The sequence below is a fragment of the Stigmatopora argus genome, chromosome 5 (genome assembly GCF_051989625.1).
Source record: "Stigmatopora argus isolate UIUO_Sarg chromosome 5, RoL_Sarg_1.0, whole genome shotgun sequence".
NCBI lineage: Eukaryota > Metazoa > Chordata > Actinopteri > Syngnathiformes > Syngnathidae > Stigmatopora > Stigmatopora argus.
Genome location: NC_135391.1, coordinates 268,195 through 288,024, shown reverse-complemented (window position 1 = coordinate 288,024; position 19,830 = coordinate 268,195). Strand labels below are relative to the sequence as shown.

Below are 19,830 nucleotides of genomic sequence, written 5' to 3'. Positions count from 1 at the left end.
CACTGACGGACGGACGGAAGGAGGAGCTAAAAGGACACGGAAGAAGAAACTCTTTTGGGCCCTCGTCATTTCCATTTTTCACGTTGCGAGCGTGTGGCGACAATGGCTGTATTCAACATTGATGCTGCACTTTTGGAGGAAGCAGATGGTTGACGCTTGCTGCGTGCTTGATTGGACGACGGCTTGGGGTCCCGATAACGAGTCACTGTTGTTGTTTCCCGCTCAATTCCCACCAGAAGGAATAGCGGCGGCCAATCACCGGGTGAAACCTGTCGGATGAGCGTACCTGGATTGCCACACCTTAAATATTGCTCAACGCACGTATACAGACGCTCCCCTACTTACGAACATACGACTTACGAACAACGGTACATACGAACATGTCTGCAAATTGCGTTTATGTCGAAAAATGTTCGTAAGTTGGATTTTGTATTGCGCGCCTTTTTCCGAGTAGTGCTTCTTTCCGCCGCTAATACCGACCGACGCCTGGCGCTGTGAGGGCTCAGCTCACCCAGCATCTACCTTCTTCTGTCCAATTCGTTGCAATGCGGAAGTGCGTGAACGTATCTCCAGTGCGCAAACAACCTTTTTCATTTTTATCATTAAATATCTCGTGCATCCATTATTCAATATGGTTGGTAAAAAGTGAAAGGCTTCTATTGAGGGAGTTGCAAGGAAGAGGCAAGCCATTTCATTTGAAACCAAAGTGGCAATAATAGCGAAGCTTGATGAAAGTGGTGAGCGTTGCAGGTGAATACAACTTGAATCGTTCGACCGTCAGTACCATTTCTAAACATAAAGATGGAGCAGCAGGACCCAAATATTGAAGGTTGCACAAAGTTTGCAAATCAATTGAATGATGCCATACACTGCTACCGCATCATTTATGATGAAAAAAAGAAGAAAACTGCAATCGTCGTGAGATCGCTTCTTTCGACCAGTTTCTAGTAAATCTCTCTCTAATGTATGTATACAGTACTGTATATATTCTCTCCATTTTATTATTATATTTTTTTCAGTACAAACCAATGCGTGTTACTTATACAAGCCTTAAACATACAAATGCACTTATATAAACCTTCAATATACTTATATAGGCCTTAAACATAAATTATAATACAAAATATAGCACTGAATCAACTTACAAACAAATTCAACTTATGAACAATCGCTCGGAACCTAACTCGTTCGTAAGTAGGGGAGCGTCTGTACTTCATCGATGGACGTAAATCTGCACCCGACCGCGTTTTACAAAGTGATGCGGATGCCACTCTTTGACAAATGTTGACATTGTGGTCTCCTAATGAACAAAACAATAGAAAGCCGCACGATGGGAGGAGACCAACTCAACTGAATTCCCATGGGGCACATTAAAGGTCTGCAGAGACTCCGACTATCCCAATTGTCCTCGTCCAAAGCAGGCTAAAATGAGGGTCATTTCAACAACAACAAACACAAGTGGTTGTCCGCTAGTAGAGAAAGGGAAGAATAAGGCAACAATAAGTGCTTTCTTTCTGTAAAGCATTTGATTGTCTAGAAATGGACGGACGTTGCGCCTCTGCGGGAGGGGAGGGGGAGGGGGAGGGGGAGGGGGAGGGGGAGGGGGAGGGGGGGAGGCGCGCACCAGGAGAAGGGAAAGGGCGGGTGCCTGGGCCCGCGTGCGCGTGCATGCGTGCGTGCGCGCCAGTTACGTGTCGGCTACGCGTGTCTGCGCCGGCCGGTCGGCCGAGCTCGCTCGGGATTGACCAGAGGCAAAAGCCGATTAGCGTTGATCTCTTTTGTGTCCGCCTCTGCCGCGCTCAAGAGTCGCCATGGATTCCTCTTTTTTGCCGTCCTCCTCCATGTCGTCGTCTTCTTCTTCTTCTTCGTCGTGGTGGTGCTCGCCGTGGTGCTCGTCGTCCCGGTCCCCGTCCCCGGGAGAGGCGTGTCGGACGGCCGGACAACTTTTACGCGCGAGGACGGCGTCCGAGCCTTGAGGTACGAGAAAACAACAACAACAAGAACAAGAAGAAGAAGAAGAAGCGATTTGAGCGTGCGTCCGTCCGTTCGTTCATTCGCCCGCCCGCTTTAACGCCCGCTAACGACACCCGACGATGCAAAAGAGCGTGCGCTACAACGAGGGCCACGCGCTCTTCCTGTCGGTGGTGGCGCGCAAGGAGGGCACCAAACGCGGCTACCTGAGCAAGAAGACGGCCGAGAACAGCCGCTGGCACGACAAGTTCTTCGCCCTCTACCAGAATGTCCTCTTTTACTTCGAGCACGAGCAGAGCGCCCGCCCCGCCGGGATTTACCTGTTGGAGGGCTGCACCTGCGAGCGCGCCCCCGCGCCAGCCTCCAAAATGTCCGCCGCCGGCAAGGAAGCCCTGGACAAGCAGGTGATGTATCAGTTCGCAGCCTTTCGTCCTTTCCGAGTACGGAGATAGATCCGGCCGGTCCACCGCCGTGGACCGGATCCAGCTTGTCCAAAAACAACGATCCGTCCGTTGCGTTCTGGAAGAAACGGGCTCCTTCCTCCGACCAATTGAACAAATTCCATTCCTAAGAACCCGCAAATCTGCACGCTAGTTCTCCCTTAATTGCTAGAATGTGAGACTAACCTTCCAGTGACCTGGCTTCTTGATGACCAGGTCACTTTTGCTCCTATTTTGCCCCGCCCCCTCTGTACCCACCCATGCTAACAATAAATCCAACCCAAGCGCGCCGCTTCGTTACATCACCCGCTTTTAGGTGGCCGCCGTGGGTCGTTGACTCTCAATTGAATTTCCACTATACAGTGGTACCTCGAGATACGAGCTTAATCCGTTCCGGAACTGAGCTCGTATGACGAGATTCTCGTCACTCGAGCGGACGTTTTCCATTGAAATGAATGGAAATCAAATGAATTCCTTCCAGCCCTCTGAAAAAACACCAAAAACAGGATACTATTGGATTGGCCAGCGTTGGCTCCACATCGTACTGTGCCGTATTTGCTCGTAAATAGGCATCCCAGTTGGAAAAGGAATCTGTTTTTTTGTGTGGTTATAGGCCACGGGATTAGTTGGATTCTCTGGAAGCGTTTCAGATTTGGGGGAAAAAAAATGACCCATCTGGGTCTCTTTCGGAGTGGCAAAGCACGGCGCTCTGATTTTTTTTCCAAACGGATTACTTTGTCCTGTGTTTGGGTTGGGCTAGTGTCCTCAATTCCGACAGTTACTCGGAGCCTGCACAACTGCCCACTCCTCAAACACAACTTTCAGAAGTTTATTGTTAGGCCCAAAAGTTGGACCTATTTTGTCCAATGAAGACGTTGAACGCAATACGTTTTCTTCTTTTTTATTCCACGTCACGTTCTCTCTTCTGCCGGTCGGCGAGACATACGCTCCTACTCCAGCTGTGTTGCTTAATTGAGGCTATTTCCAACGCGCCCCGAGCCGCAAGCCCACATTGGGCCGCACACAAACACACTGCACGTACGGTGTCAGACCCCCACCGGTTACAATCTAGCGTCACGTTTTTCCGAGTTGGAGGAATGAATGGCGGCGGTCGAGCTCCGAGGGAAGCTAGTCCGGTGTCTCGGCTATCTTTCTGTCACTTGTTTTGCCGCAAAGTCAAGTCACCGCCCCCACGGTGAGCGGTGGGCGGGCGGGCAGGCCGGCAGGCAGCCTTCCCCGTTCGGTGGCGTCCTCTCACAAAGATACAAACCCTTGAAATGCTACGAGTGCTTTAACGCCGGTCTCAACGGTTTCCACAGCGACCATGCCGCTGCTCATTCAACGTGAGTGCGCTTCCGTAAGGATTGCGCAGTTTGCCTCGCCTCGCCACCAGATGCATTGCCGGCATGTAGATGGCGCCAAAGCCATGGATTTCTTCTTGGCGTGAGGCGCGTCCGAAAAAAAAGTACGTACGCTCTTACCCCTGCTTCCGAAATGGATTGGTTCCAGGAGTACATTAGTTTTACCACAATCCTAAAACCCTTAAAAATGATCAAAATACGTATATAACCATTTTGTATGTAAATAATATCATATATTTGTATTGATGTACAAAAACTGAAGAGAATAGTCTATTATGCTCTTAAAATGAAGAAGAAATGGAAAGATATTTTCCAATGGAGTGGCGAGTGGCAGCTGAGTAAACGTACGCACGTCAACTTTTCAAATGATGTGAAGTGGAAAAAATAAAACTCCAAACTATCTAACCCTGGCTGTCACTCCGCCCGGTGCCTGTCGTGAGCTGGCACAGGCTCCAGCACCCCCGCGACCATGGTGAGGGTGAGAAAATGAATGAAATCATTTCATCCACTTTCAGTAAATTCTCTTTGCTTTTTGCGAGGGCTCGAAATGGAAAGGCATCTTGGCTTCGTGCCACGGGAAGAAAAGTTGCCGTGGAAACGCATACCATTCTGTTCCAGACCATTTTGAAAACCTGCGCCAAACAAATACTATTACGTGACGGCTCCCCCCGTCTGCGGCCCTTGGCGTCCATGTCCCGACGCGGCGGAGAGGCCGGAATCCCAGTGAACGAGCGTCCCGTCTTCATACCTGTCAACCTCTGCCGATAACTGCCCTTATAAATGATCATTGATTCCCCTTACAAACTCCCAAAAAACCTTACAAACACCGTACGACTCGTACAGGTATGCGTCTTTGCGACAGCGTCCGTCCTCCTCCCGGGGGCAAAAAAAGTCCTTCCTCCGTCCCTCCTTCGTGCTCCACTGAATCCTCACTTGGACACAAAAGGATGAAAGCACGGAGGCACGGCGGGATGGAGAGGAGGCGGAGTGGGACGAGGGCCGACGTGCCAGGCAAAAGGAAGAGAAAAGAGCCCGGCTCTCGGTTTTGTGGCAGCGTCTTCTTTAAAAATAGACGCTCTTTTGCTAAGAGCGATCCCAGCTTCGCGCGACGCCACTTACTGTACGCGCACCCTCCTTCTCTAGGCCGGTGAGTGAGTTTGTGCGTGAGTGAGTGAGTGAGTGAGTTCCTTCTGTCTGTCTTCATTTGAAGAGCAGGGACACTGAGCCCTTTCACAAAAAGACTTTGTTCTCCTGCAATCGGCCGGCGCTTAGCGTGCTACTCAACCTGCCGTTCGTAACTTGGATTATCTTGGTACAGACGCTCCCCTACTTACGAACATTCCAGTTACGAACAACGGTACATACGAACATGTCTGCAAATTGGGTTTATGTCGAAAAATGTTCGTAAGTTCCATTTTGTATTTTTTTCCGAGTAGTGCTTCTTTCCGCCGCTAATACCGACGAAGCCTGGCGCTGTGAGCGCTCAGCTCACCCAGCATCTACCTTCCTCTGCCCAGTTCGTTGAAATGGCGCCGCCGTATTTTGCCGAGCTCCAACGTTGCCCCTCTTCTCATTTGCACCCGCAGCACTACTTCCTGGTGGTGTTCGGCCACGACGGCCAGAAGCCTCTGGAGCTGCGCACGGAGGAGGAGCTGGATTGCGACCAATGGGTGGAGGCCATTCAGCAGGCCAGGTACGCAGCACGCCAAGAAACAAGGACCTGGAAAACTCACCCCGCCGTATGTATTTTCCTACGTATCTCGGGAGAACGAAAGCGCTGCGTTTGGAGAATGCGGCCGAGGTCGAACCGTGCCGAAAGTTGCCACCTTAATACGTGGCACTGCCGTCTAGTCTACTTGTATGTATCTGTGTCAGTCATGAGTTGATCTTTTGGGCCCCCCAAAAGTGCCAGCTGAGGTTGAGCTGGCACCAATGCGCCCTTATTTCCGCCAGCGCCTGGCACGTCGTTTCGCGTCGCTCGCGTGGCTTTCGGCGGCCACGCGACTTCTCACGCCGGCACCTCTCGGTCACGTTTCAGTTATTCCGACATCGTCCTGGAACGAGAAGTGCTGATGCAGAAGTACATCCACCTGGTGCAGATCGTGGAGACGGAGAAAGTGGCGGCCAATCAGCTGCGCACGCAACTGGAGGACCAGGACACGGAGATCGAGAGGCTCAAAGCGGAGGTACCGTTCCACCACCACAGTTTTCGGACGGGACGCTTACGTCGCGGCGCTTAGCCACAAATATGGGCAAAATGTCAAAGCATCCCCTCTTGGGACAGCGAGCGCTATGACCTTCTAATATTAGCCAGCTTTGGCTCACTCTCTTGATGTTACGTGGTGGTGAAGGTAGTAGCTCAGGGGTGGGCAAACTTTTTGACTTGCGGGCCAGAATGGATACTAAAATTTGACAGAGGGGCCGGGCCAGGAACATTTGGACACGCAATGTCATTTATCAAACCTGGGGATTGAAATATAAGAAAAAAGACACAATTGAAGGTGAAAATTTACTTTCAACATTAAGAACATATTATTAATCAACGAAAGAAAGCAGTCTTTCCATTGAGAGTGATGAGCGGCATGTTGATTAAGATACTGTACTGCTGCTGTGCGTACATGTGCAAGTTGCTATTTTTAACAGTAGAGAAACTCACATTTCAGTGGGAACTGTGTTGTTGTTCTCCCTTTTTTGCCAGTGCATGCATCAAAATCTGGAGTTAATGCGCCATCTATCGGGGAAACGAGGGTATTGCATGGGAAAGGGGAAATGAATGAGGTCATTGATTTTTACTATACTAATTTGGACAATGTCGGCAGGCCGGATTAAAAAGCCTAATGGGCCGTATATGGCCCGCGGGCCGTAGTTTGCCCATACCTGAGGTAGCTCCTCCCCCTGTGGGAGGTGCTTTTCTCATCCAAAACGCACACGACTTCACCCCCAGCAAACGTGTGGGATCTTTCCAGTCCATTCCTTTCTTTTTTTGGCAAGACCATTTGTGTCGGCAGATCATCGCTCTGACCAAAACCAAGGAGCGCATGAGACCTTACCACGTCCAGCACGAAACGGAAGACCCGGACATCAAAAAGATCAAGAAGGTCAGCCTCCGCCGGGCGTCCTTTTTCCCCCGCTAGAGATTGACGGCGGTGTCCGAATTCAGGTGCAGAGCTTCATGCGGGGCTGGCTCTGCCGCAGGAAGTGGAAGCTGATCGTGCAGGATTACATCTGCTCTCCTCACGCCGAGAGCATGAGGAAGAGGAACCAGATCGTCTTTAACATGGTGGAGGCGGAGACGGAGTACGTCTTTGTATTTTGCGCCGCCGCCATTTCTTTGAACTGTAGATGTATCGTCGTCACCCGGCGTGACTTTTTGGGGAGCCAACCAGGTGGTCATTGCACCCTCTTGACGACAGGTACGTCCACCAGCTGTACATCCTGGTCAACTGCTTCCTGCGACCGCTGAGGATGGCCGCCAGCTCCAAGAAGCCCCCCATCAGCCACGACGACGTCAGCAGCGTCTTCCTCAACAGGTGGGCGGCGCCCCCCACCCCAGGCATTTTCATTCTGACCGGCTGACCCACGGCATACCCGCTCGTTCCAGCGAGACCATCATGTTCCTGCACGAGATTTTCCACCAGGGCCTGAAGGCCCGGATCGCCAACTGGCCCACTCTGGTGCTGGGTGAGAGGTCGCTCCGAGGTGGGGGGGGATGGGTCCCGAGGTTTTGGGCTAAGCCTAAAACCCGTGGCGTCCTTTCCAGCCGACCTCTTTGACATCTTGCTGCCCATGCTGAACATCTACCAAGAGTTTGTGAGGAACCATCAGTACAGCCTGCAGGTCCTGGCCAACTGCAAGCAGAACCGAGACTTCGACAAGCTGCTCAAACAGTACGAGTCCAACGCCGCCTGCGAGGGGAGGATGCTGGAGACCTTCCTCACCTACCCCATGTTCCAGGTGGGTCTCGCTAGCATCGTAGACGATGGACCGTGCTCCCTAACCCTTACGGCTCCTTTCCTCTTCCTCCTCTTCCTCCTCCTTCTCCTCCTTCTCCTCACCGGCCAGATCCCTCGCTACATCATCACGCTGCACGAGCTGTTGGCGCACACGCCGCACGAGCACGTGGAGCGCAAGAGCCTGGAGTTCGCCAAGTCCAAACTGGAGGAGCTGTCCAGGTACAGTATTTTCCGGACTATAAGTCGCACCCGTTGTTCTATTGGATGTTAGTTCTGGGTTGCCGATCCAACAAAATATGGCCTTCCCAAATATGCCGCATTTAGTCCGGAAATATTTTTGGCGTTGTCATTTATGTTGAACGCAATGAAAATGACAACGGATGCCTTTGGCCAGAGTCATGCACGACGAGGTGAGCGAGACGGAGAATATTCGAAAGAATCTGGCCATCGAGAGGACCATCGTGGAGGGCTGCGACATCCTGCTGGACACCAGCCAGACCTTCGTCAGGCAGGGTGAGCGATCGAGAGAGAGAGAGAGAGAGAGAGAGAGAGAGAGAGAGTACGCGAGTGCAGGCAAGTGAGTCTGTAGCAGGGGTGTCAAACATACGGCCGGCGGGCCGGAACCGGCCCACAAGGAGGTTCGATCAGGCCCGCAGGATAATTTGAAAGTGGAAAAAATGCATGAAAGACACGGAATTAATATTAATATTAATTAATCAAACAATCGGCCCATTGTTTGGCGGCGTTCAGGCTCTCTGATCCAGCTGCCGTCGGTGGAGCGGGGCAAGCTGAGCAAGGTGCGACTGGGCTCGCTCTCCCTCAAGAAGGAAGGGGAGAGGCAGTGCTTCCTCTTCACCAAACACTTCCTGGTGTGCACGCGAAGCTCGGGCGGCAAGCTGCACCTCCTCAAGGTGAGCCGACCGCTCCCCTTATCCGTGGCGCCGACACCGACTCTTGACCGCCGCACTTCTCCGAGCGCAGCAAGGCGGCGTCCTGTCCCTCATAGACTGCACGCTCATCGAGGAAGCGGACGCCGCGGACGAAGAGGGTGAGCGCGGCGCTTTGGTCGCCGAATTGGGCCAAAGGCCAGAAGTTGGGAACCGCTCTGTTCCCGGTTTCCAACAGATGATGTTTTTCTCCAGCCAAGGTCGGAGGTCAAGTGTTCGGCCAGCTGGACTTCAAGCTGGTGGTGGAGCCGGCCGACGGGGCTTCCTTCACCGTGGTCTTGCTGGCGCCCTCGCGGCAGGAGAAGGCGGCGTGGACCAGCGATATTAGCCAGGTAGCGCCAACGCTCGCCCGGGGAATACGTAAAAACGGGAGCGCATGCCCGCGGGGCTAGTTTGCACTCGTTTGGAAAAGAAGAAATGGCGCTTTCCACCTTCACCACGTCTTTCTTCTTCCGCCAGTGTATCGATAACATCCGCTGCAACGGCCTGATGACCAGCGTCTTTGAGGAGAACTCCAAAGTCACCGTGCCTCACATGATCAAGTAAGTGCGCCAAGAGGAAGCGGTGGTGGCCAGACACGGCCATCTCTGCATGCGCATGCCGCAAAACATCCAGCGCCTTTGTGGGATGACCTTTGAAACGTCTCTTGAACTTAAATCGTTCGACCGTCAGTACCATTTATAAACATAAAGATGGAGCAGCAGGACCCAAATATTGAACGTTGCACAAAGTTTGCAAATCTATTGAATGATGCTATACACTGCTACCGCATCATTTATGATGAAAAAAAGAAGAAAACTGTGCAATCGTCGTTAGATCGCTTCTTTCGGCCAGTTTCTAATACATAAATCTCTCTCTCTCTCTCTCTATACAGTACTGTACATATTCTCTCCATTTTATTAAATGTTTTTTAGTACAAACCAATGCATGTTACTTATACAAGCCTTAAACATACAAATGAACTTATATAAACCTTCAATATACTTATATAGGCCTTAAACATCAATTATAATACAAAATATATCACTGAATCAACTTACAAACAAATTCAACTTATGAATAATCACTCGGAACCTAACTCGTTCCTAAGTAGGGGAGCGTCTGTACTTCCAAAAGGCCTCCTTTTGGATTTGTTGCCAACGGGGGGCGCCATTTGAACCGGCTTGACCCGTTCCAGCGGGAGCAATCACCCTGGCTTTTGTGTTTGTGTGTGTGTGTTTGTGTGCTACGTCATCAGATCCGATGCGCGTCTCCATAAAGACGACGTTGACATTTGCTTCAGCAAGACGCTGAACTCCTGCAAGGTCCCGCAGATCCGCTACGCCAGCGTGGAGCGCCTGCTGGAGAGGCTGACCGACCTGCGCTTCCTCTCCATCGACTTCCTCAACACCTTCCTGCACACGTACAGGATCTTCACCGCCGCCGCCGTGGTCATGGACAAGCTGGCCGACATCTACAAGAAGCCCTTCTCCTCCATTCCCGTCAGGTCTCCCGACGAGTCCTTTTTCCTTAGCCCGTGTCCGTTCGTTTCCGCTGGTTTTACCGCGTCTGCTTGGGTCGCCGACCCGATCGCAACTTTTCCGGCGCCGTCCTCCGCCTATTTTGACCTTTCTTTGTGTCCACGCCGCGTCCCGACGGCAGGGCGCCGTGCCTCTCGTTTGAGCGTCTGTCCATCTCATCCATCTGTCCCGACTACACTCTGAAGATCAAGAAGATAGCGGCGGATCCGACCAAGTAAACTGACCGGCTCCTCTTCAGTCAGTCCGTCCGTCTCTGCCTCTTCGCCCTTTCCTCCTCCTCCTCCTCCTCCTCGTCCTCGCCTCTTTCCCGACCTCGCCCACTTTTTCCCCCCTTCCTCCCGACGTCGTCTAGTTTCAGCCTGAGCGGAGAAGCGAGCCTCGATGACTTGGGCACGACGCGTTCCGTTCCCTCTCGTGAAAGGTCCTCGTCATTCGCTCGTGGGCCCAAAATAACCTTCTACTCTTTTCACTTCACCTGGGCCAGGCGGCGTCATTTCATTTGGCCTCGTCGTTCCTCTCCGGCTGCCTTTTCTTTGGGCCACGGCGGCGACCGTTTCCGACGGAAAGAAAAAGCCCGTCCGTAGAGGTTGCCGTCAATTAGGTCCTTGGACCGCGTCGCCGACCCAAAATGCAGATGCAATCGAGAAAAGAAAAACAATCTATTTAATGGAATGGTGCCCTAAGCTCGGATCGAGACTTCCGATAGCCACCTTGTGGCTGCCATCCATTCTCTATGTGCTTCAGGTCGGGGGACCCGGCCACTCACGGGCAAAAGAAAGGCGTTTTGCGTCCGAGGAAGACGGCCTTTTCTTCCCCCTTTATTGCGTGATTCGTTGCTCCGGATGCACAAATCACGGCATCCGATTGTGTCGCTTCTCAAGGCTGAGGCTAAAGATTTCCTGTTTGTGTTCCACCTTTTCACACCGCCCTTTTTCCTCTTCCGATCGATTTCCTTCCGTCTCTTGAGCGTCCACCGGGGATCCATGCAATGCCTTTTTAATTATTGACGTGCAACGTTTAGCCAATAATCTCTTCTGATAGGTTGACCAGTAGGTATTCCCAAATTCACCTTGAAATAGAAAAGACATCTGACTTATAAGCGGGTTTCTTGCAAGATCATTCTTACCACTCCATGTCTCTCTTGCTAATATATTTCCTAAGATTTAACAACATGCATCACAGTAGTCTAAACAATCGAGAGTCTCCTAACAATTTCCAGTCCTCCGAATCTTCCCAAGAGAGTTTTGATGTGAAGCCGATGCTTCTCAAAACAATTTACAGTTCTCTTGATGCGAACCATAGTCATTACTTTTGCAAGAGATGTATTAAAATGCCTTTTATTAATGTCAATAACTCTAAAAATAAAGCAAATCGTTCTTCATGGCAAGCATATATATATATATATATATATATATATATATATATATATATATATATCTGTCTCTCTCTCGCTCTCTCTCTCTCGCTCTCTCGCTATCTTGCTATTTATATATATAATGATTATATTTCAAGCAAATGTATAATGATAACCCTAACACTTCTTAAGAGAGGGAATTTTGTGTCTGTCATTCATGTGAGAATAGAATCAATTCAAAAGATTTGAAAGAAAAGCCGCTCATTCGTAGCGATTCTATAGCTTGGGAGTTGTAGAAAAAGAGCCCGTTTGTGACTACGTTCTGCATTTGCTTCTTTCTTCGTCGCAGGTCCTTGGAACTGTTCTTCGCCAGCAACCAGAACAGCCGAGGCGGCGAGCACGGCGGCGAGAAATCTCCTCACCTGTGTCGCAAGTTCTCCTCGCCGCCGCCCCTCTCCATCTCCTCCCGCACGTCGTCGCCCGTGCACGTGCGCAAGCTCTCCCTGCACTCGCCCGTGGGCGGGCGGGCCGAGACCAACCACCAAGGGTGCCGCTCGCCCGTGGCCGGCCCCGCCTCGGCGCCCCCGTCGCCGGGCGCCGTCTCCCCGGCGGCGGAACGGGCCACGGCCCCGTCTCCCGACCCGGGCGGCGAAGGCGACGACGCGCCCAAGATGGAGCCTTTCGGCGGCAAACTGAGACGGAGCATACGCAGAGGTGAGCCCATGACCGACGGACGCCGAAGCGCCGCTCTGCATGGTTGGAGTTCTCGTGTTCTCCTCGCCGCTCGCGTGGCTTTTCTCCGGGTACTCCACTTTCCTCCCACTCTCCAAAAATATGCATGCTAGGCTACTTCAATGCTAAATTGCCTAAACCCTGTGACCGGATGATTCGCCTAAAGACGTTTCGCCGACGGATGTTTGACATATACGGCCCGTTAGGATTTTTAATCCGGCCCGCCGCCGGCGTTGTCCAAATGATAGTAAAAATCAATGATTCATTTCCCTTTGCCGCTCATCACTCTCATACTAGTATTTGTATTTAATCATTAAACGCTGTTTCCGGCTGGATTTGACCAAATTTTGAGAGCATTTTGAGCCGTTTGGCGAATGGACGTATATAAACGTTTTTTTTTGCCTCCATCGCGACATTTTACCGAGGAATTCACTTCCCTAGGCTCGGTTCTAAGCTCCAGTATTTGTATTTCATCATTAAATGCTGTTTTAGGATGGATTTGACCCGATTGCTGTCATTTTACGGCTCGGTTCTGCTACATCTGCCCGCCCAAGAGTGCTTATTCCAGGGCTGCCATTGACAGTAGACTCATAAATTAAGAGTGATGAGCGGCAAAGGGAAATGAATCATTGATTTTTACTATCATTTGGACAACGCCGGCGGCGGGCCGGATTAAAAATCCTAACGGGCCGCATCTGGCCCGCGGGCCGAGGTTGAAAAACTTGTCCACACATGATCCGGGGACGGGGCGAGCGCGCCAATCCCGTTTCGGCGAAACCTCCGTTCGGCGGAACATCCATTCGGCGACCTGTCCGTCTGTCAAACGTCCGTCGGCAAAACGTCTTGAGGCGAATCATCCGAGTACCCCTAAACCTGGGTATGATTGGTCGTCACACGTGGTGGGAGGGCATGTTTCCACTTGATATTTGTAAAAAAATAAAAATAAAAGGTCAGAGGGCAGCCTCTTCTTACGAAATGAATTGGTCCCAATGGGTTTGTAACTTGAATTTATTAGAAGCTAAGATGCATTTTTTTTCATGTAATAGCGTGAACAATGCTCAAAGTATCCTTTCTAAAGAAGAAATGCATTTTCTTTCCGTCGGGTATTTGATTTTCATCTAAAAAAATGTCTGATGAAATGGTTTTCTCCAGTCAGTCAAACGTCGTCCTTTCTTCCAGCCGTCTTGGAGTCGGTGTCGCTGGAGAAAATCATCCCCGAATCTCCTCAAGGAAGCGAAGCCGGAGACGTGTCCCCGTGCCGCTCCCCGTCCACGCCGCGACACCTCCGCTTCAGGCCGCCCGGATGTAAGAATGCGTCTGCTTTTGCCACGGAAAAAGTCTTCCGTTTGAAAGACGGACGCGTCCTGTCGAACGGAGCATGCGGGACGTCGTCACTCACAAATCACGTCGTGACAAAAATCTTGCCGCCCGTCGTCGGCTGGGATTGGCTCCAGCACCCCCTCTAGCCGGCCGCCCGGTCATTTCCTCATTTGGCCTGTGACCCCCCGCTCCTCCTCCCCCTCCCACAGCCCAGTCGGAATGCTCACGCTGCGCCGTTTCCCCCGTGTCAGCTTTTGCCATCGCCACGGCGGCGGCGGGGCACGGCGCGCCGGCAGGTGGGCGGGCGCCGCCGTTGGTCGCGCTCCACGGCGTTCCCGACGCTTGACCCTCTCCGTCTTCCTCGTAACAGTGTTCAACAACTCGGAAAGAACTTGCGATAAGGAATTCATCATCCGCCGTGCCGCCACCAACCGAGTTCTCAACGTGCTGCGCCACTGGGTCTCCAAGCACTCTCAGGTGTGTTAGCATTAGCTTCTTCTTTTATTTTATTTCATGGTGCAAATATTAAAGCCATTTTTAAGCCAGCGCTTTTATTATTTCTAATTGTTTTTGTCGTTGTTGTTGTTGTTGAGGACTTTGAACTGAACGGAGAACTGAAAATGTCGGTGATGTGCCTCCTGGAGGAAGTCCTCCGAGACCCGGACCTCCTGCCTCAGGAGAGGAAAGCCACCGCCAACATACTCAAGTAAGCGCACGCCGCTTTCATCTTGGCAACACCAGGACGTGCGACATTCCCTTTGATTGGGCGCACCGTACACACAATGTGTTGTCACGTGAACGGACTCCCTGAGCCTGTCCGGCCAAACTGGAGATGATTTTTTTTGGTAGTGCTGTGGTCAAAAAATGTTCCGCCTTTGATGAATAACATAATATTTGAAGCCCCTTGTTTTTTTGTGTTTGTCAGCGCCCTCTCTCTAGATGAGCAAGACGACGCCCAGCTGAGGATCGAAGATATCTTGCAAATGGTGAGCCTCTCGCTTCGACTTGTAAGCTACCGTATTTTCACGACTATTCGCATACCTGTCAACCTCTGCCGATAACTGCCCTTATAAATGATTATGAGTCGTACGGTGTTTGTAAGGTTTTTGGGGGGTTTGTAAGGGGAATCATAATCATTTATAAGGGCAGTTATCGGCAGAGGTTGACAGGTATGATAACAATTTTAGTATTGGTCCATATATAAAGCGCACCTGGATTATAAGGCACCCTGTCTATTTTGGAGAAAATTGAAGACTTTTATGTGCGCCTTATAGTCGTGAAAATAGGGTACTTTTTTACCCCCCGGAACGGAACAATTGTTTGTATTCTATTGAAATCCCGTGTTTTACGAGGGCCACTCGTGAGGCCTAAAGAACATCCCTCGTCCACAGGAGTACTATACACGCCTTTAATTTCCCTTGTCGCGTTCCCAGCAAAGGGACGACATCAAAAATATTCTCCAAACCTCTTAGGAGATAAAAATGTCAAGCGACCGTAAGGTGAATTTATTCAAGCGTCGCCCTTTGGGGCCGTTGACGTCAATGGCGGCCAACCACGGTTATTGTACGGGTGAATAGCATGGCTGGCAATAGTTTGTGTGTGTCTTTGTGTGTGTGTGCGCATTCAGGCAGACTGTCCGAAGGCGGAGTGTTTCGAGTCACTGTCTGCAATAGAGCTAGCCGAGCAGATCACGTTGCTGGATCACATCGTCTTCAGGAGCATCCCTTACGAGTCGGTGCCGGCCGGCGTCGTCGGGGCGCGGCGTTCCCCGTCGCCGTCGTGGCCTCATTTTGTGGTCTTTCAGAGAGTTCCTAGGCCAAGGCTGGATGAAGTTCGACAAGACCGAGAGGACCCCCTACATCATGAAAACCAGTCAACATTTCAACGACGTGAGTAGACTGCGAAAAGGTTGACCCGCCAAAACAAAATGAGTACATGTGGGGGTCTTTGGGAAATATTCAGGTGACTTCAATGGGAAAATTTAGTTCCCAAAGAAATTCAAGTCACCCAACGTCAAATCCCCCGAAACGTGCATACGCTTCCTGTATATTTTATTTTGAAATTGGCATGATAGTGTCGTTCTCCTATTTGACCACTGTTTGTCGAAACAGCTGTTTCGTGCCTTTTTTAAATTTAATTTGCAACTTTCTTCATCATGGAGCATGGAGAAATTGAGATTTGTTCAATTCATTTGAACTTGCCAAAGTTTTTGTCTTTTTGTCGTTCCTAGATGAGCAACCTGGTGGCGTCCCAGATCATGACCCACACGGACGTGGGCTCCCGGGCCAGCTCCATCGAGAAGTGGGTAGCCGTGGCCGACATCTGCCGCTGCCTCAACAACTACAACGGCGTCCTGGAGATCACCTCGGCGCTCAATCGCAGCGCCATCTACCGGCTGAAAAAGACCTGGGCTAAAATCGGCAAACAGGTAGAAAAACAAGTTGAAAGGAGTGGGCTCCGAACACGCTGATTGGCTGTTCCGTCTCTAGACCAGAGCGCTGATGGACAAACTGCAGAAAACGGTGTCCTCCGAGGGACGCTTCAAAAATCTGAGGGAGACCTTGAAAAAGTGAGCCCCGTCACGGCGATCTTTCCGTCACGCCGCCGCTCTAAACCGCTTTTGGCTTTCAGTTGCAACCCCCCGTGCGTGCCCTACTTGGGAATGTACCTGACGGACTTGGCCTTCATCGAGGAGGGAACGCCCAACTTCACCGAGGAAGGGCTCGTCAACTTTTCCAAAATGAGAATGGTACGAGGAGCGCCACGCCGCCCGCCGTCTCTTCGTCCGCTGGCCTGATACCCATCTCTTTCTAGATTTCACACATTATCAGAGAGATCCGGCAGTTCCAGCAGACGCCCTACCGGATAGAGCATCAAGTCAAGGTACTTCTTATCGGCCGCCGACCTCTTAGCCAAAAGCCACTTTCCAAGATCCTTCGGCCGCCACCGCCCGCTCGCAGATCTTCCACCCCGTTGGCTTCATTGTGCTTACCTGGCAGGTGACCCAGTACCTCCTGGATAAGACTCTGATCATGGACGAGGACACCCTCTACGACCTCTCGCTGAAGATCGAACCCAGGCTCCCGGCCTGATCGCCGCCCGCCCAACTCGGTCCGGACGAGCGCGTCATCTTGAGAGATTGGCTGGCGAGGAAACCCGGGAAAAGCGAGCCACGGTCCCCGAAGACGACGTGGAGGACACTGGGTTTTGAGCCAAGGGTGTACCGCGCCGCCAATGCCGCCGCCGCCGCCGCCGCCCGCTCGCCCGGTGGAAGGGAGAGAGAGGATCCATTGAAATGTAGCATCAAAAGAGGGCGGGACCGCCGGAGAGCATTTGCCCGTCAGCGTGCGTGTCGTCGTGTTGCCGCCTCCCTCCCTCGTCCTTGTGCAAGAGCCCCGCCCTCAACCGCCCGCCTGCCGCTGAGAAATGCTTTGGCCTGAATTTGCATGATTTCACTTTGGACTCTTAAGTGTCCTCCTAGAAACGGCCTTGGGCTTCATCTGCGTCCGGGCTCCTTCTAAGGCTTCCGTGCCTCAACCATGGCAACGGACAGCCAACGCATTGGATTGGGCCAACCGCGATGCTTGGCTTCCTTCCACGGAATCTCACAAACTGGATATCTACCGCCGTCCACTGTGCGTTTGTCATTTTCCTCAACGGTACACTGACTTCTTCTCTCATTAGCCCAAAGACAAAAGTGTATGTTGAAAGTTTGCTAGGCAAAACAAGTCAGGGCCAGTAGTAAACATTGATTGGAAGTATTTTTTTAATCAAATTCTATTTAATTATAATTTATTTATACATGAAATACTAGGATTTGTGCTATTAATGTTAATTGATGGTCATTCTAATATAACGATAGCTATTTTGGAAAATTACTGGTAAAGTTATACTTAAAAAAAGATTGGTCATCTAATACATCAATCATGAATCCACATTCGATTAAAAAAAACAATGCTCCTTGAATGCGCTTTTGGTTAGCATGTTCGTGCCACAATCGATATGCCAATAGCGCCCTCTCCTGTTCGTAAGGAGATCTGCTCCAAAAAGCTTGTGCGGTGATTGTGCATTTTGAATCCACGTTTTTACTGCCACTTTGTGACGCGTAAAACCGGGCAAAATCTTTCAAATGTGGCTTCGCTTCAGTGATGACGTTTGTCAATGTTTGTTGTTTTTATGACTGTTTCCTGGTAAAATAGGACTCCACACGACATGGGTGAGAAAGATTTTGCAAGTTGTGCTCTTAAAAACGGACTGTTTCGGGTTTCCATTGTGGAGCCAGCTTTTGTTGTTGTGAAAATACAGAGAAAAGGGGGTTGAATGTTTTATTTTGTTTTTTAAATGTAGCATTTGAATAATCCAACCGGTATTTTCTGTATTGCTCCTATGCCGAACGAATAGCTTTTCCTGCATGTACACAACAAATGCATGTTGTGCATGTCTTACTGGTTTGGTCCCTTTGCTTTTCTTTTCCAAATGAACGTCTTCTTTCTCTGTGTGCATCTGTCAGGAGTCCTAAACAAGCCCGTTGTGCTTTTTGCACAGCACTTTGCCATTCCAAGTGCCAGTTGTACTACTGTAGCTACTATCTGCTGGCGGGGGGCAACTGGATGCTGTGTTTGTCGTGTAAAAGTCTCTCTTTGTACGTTTGCTTAAGATCTCTTATTTATCTCCGTCTGCATTTTCCACTCGCTACTCGCTGTCCCGGGGGAAAATAAATCAACATGCCTTACGTCTTGGAGTTTTCGCCAAACATTCACCGACTTTTGGACACATTCCACAAGCTACATTCTTCACTCTTCCAACCTTTTTGCACCAGCCGCCCAATGGCAGTCCTCCAGGCGTTTATTGTCTTAAATGACACATGATTTTATTTTTGGTATTACGCACTAGAACGTTGGGTGGAGCAATTGAGGGAGTTAATTTGTCCCAACACCATCGGCGTGTAAACTGGCACACCAGATTGATTGTTTCATAGCAAATATCCACCACGGAAATATTTCACAAGTCAATTTGGAAAATATCCAATTCAGATTGTTTTCATGGGAGGAAGATTCAAAAATGATACGGCTGTCAATTGGACGGCAGCGTTTTCTTAAATTATTATATTTCAAGGACAAATCAACTTATAATACACAGATGAGATCAGTCACAGTTCAATATCTTTTTAGTTCCTCCTCACAAATATCGAGTGTCTTGCGAGCCTTTTCATTTTTAGAATCGTTGTGGACGATGGCTTATCTCGGCACACAAATAACACGTATGACGTATAATTGTGCGTCGGGGTTATGCGACCGTGTCTGTTCTGCGCATGCTCGGAAGAAAATTTGCACACAAATTGGCCTCGCTGTCATCAAACACTACAGGTAAGCAAAATGATCATTTTATTCATGTTTTCGACCTACATTTTATTGTATAAATATTTTCTGCTTTAGTTGTGCTCGTGCCGAAAAGTGCTATGTTTTTTTCTTTGTTGTTTTCACGTCACAGGACGTTTGACTTATCGGGTGAAACGTGCACATGAGCTATTAGCTAACGTTAATAGGTCAATACAAGTATGGCACGTCCTGGCTTGCGAGTACGTGGCCGTGTCGTCCTTCCAACGATGGTTCAGGTCTACGCATTGCTGGAGACTAAGGAGGAGAGGACAGGCAAAGAGTGTGAAGCCCCCCTCCCGTGTCGCCCCTCCTCGCTAGCCTCCAAGTGCAATTCATCCTCTAATAATCAAAAGTGAAAATTGCGGGCCGTCAAGCGAAAACCACGTCCGGCCGGTAATTGAATTATCCCCGTTGAGCAGTTTGGAGGCGACGTGTCCGTGAGGAGGAAATGAAAGGCTAAACGTTAACAGAAACGTCCGTGGGGATGGATGGATTGGAGCGCACGTGCCGAAGAGGAGGATGGGTCGCCCGCTTTGACCGAGGTCAACCCGCAATATGAAAACATGCGCCTTAATTCCCATCATAAACTGTTTTCCTTAATGCTGTGAGGGGGCACACGGCCGATTAGAGCTCATTAAAACCCAGACGCTGATGTCCTCAGACATGTTTTTAATGGAACGCGGAGAAAAACTCTCCCTCCTCGTCGTCTCTGCTAAAATTAGATTTCTGAGTAGTGTTTTGCCTGGACTTTAATTCACATTTTTCCCCCTAGTTTGGCTGGGTGGCCTTGCGACCAATATCCAATTGCGTCTTATGTTTTTTTTCCTCCCTATCTCTCATTGTCTATAATCTAT

The 19,830-nt window shown here is 50.4% G+C and overlaps 1 protein-coding gene and 1 long non-coding RNA gene across 3 annotated transcripts in view; both read left to right on the top strand.

Moving 5' to 3' along the window:
- The first annotated feature begins 1,666 nt into the window (after window positions 1–1,666).
- LOC144074106 (ras-specific guanine nucleotide-releasing factor 2) lies at window positions 1,667–18,330 on the top strand. Of its 2 annotated transcripts, XM_077600283.1 has the most exons (29): window positions 1,667–2,375; window positions 5,359–5,465; window positions 5,811–5,958; window positions 6,781–6,870; window positions 6,933–7,069; window positions 7,186–7,302; window positions 7,374–7,453; window positions 7,533–7,726; window positions 7,835–7,944; window positions 8,120–8,238; window positions 8,476–8,636; window positions 8,707–8,773; window positions 8,868–9,004; window positions 9,132–9,214; window positions 9,910–10,158; window positions 10,314–10,406; window positions 11,896–12,260; window positions 13,458–13,583; window positions 13,808–13,894; window positions 13,969–14,075; window positions 14,192–14,304; window positions 14,524–14,584; window positions 15,226–15,329; window positions 15,403–15,487; window positions 15,829–16,026; window positions 16,088–16,167; window positions 16,230–16,347; window positions 16,413–16,481; window positions 16,598–18,330. In XM_077600283.1, exons 1-29 carry the CDS (start codon window positions 2,094–2,096, stop codon window positions 16,688–16,690), a joined length of 3,780 nt encoding a protein of 1,259 aa, XP_077456409.1. In that variant the 5' UTR covers window positions 1,667–2,093; the 3' UTR covers window positions 16,691–18,330. The 2 variants fall into 2 exon arrangements, with proteins under 2 accessions (XP_077456409.1, XP_077456410.1); XM_077600284.1 differs by lacking the exon at window positions 10,314–10,406.
- Window positions 18,331–18,888: 558 nt separating this feature from the next.
- LOC144074529 (uncharacterized) overlaps window positions 18,889–19,830 on the top strand; it is a 44,434-nt gene continuing 43,492 nt past the window's right edge. Inside the window, exon 1 of the long non-coding RNA XR_013300318.1 lies at window positions 18,889–18,964. This is a non-coding gene — a long non-coding RNA (uncharacterized LOC144074529). The remainder of the gene's footprint in view (window positions 18,965–19,830) is intronic.

What these genes read in the sequence shown, in the direction of transcription:
- LOC144074106 (XM_077600283.1), top strand. Translation starts at nt 2,094, where the DNA reads ATGCAAAAGAGCGTGCGCTACAACGAGGGCCACGCGCTCTTCCTGTCG. An exon ending in AGCAGCGTCTTCCTCAACAG is followed by an intron (nt 7,303 to 7,373) that starts GTGGGCGGCGCC and finishes CGCTCGTTCCAG; the next exon opens with CGAGACCATCATGTTCCTGC. An exon ending in GGGCTAAAATCGGCAAACAG is followed by an intron (nt 16,027 to 16,087) that starts GTAGAAAAACAA and finishes TTCCGTCTCTAG; the next exon opens with ACCAGAGCGCTGATGGACAA.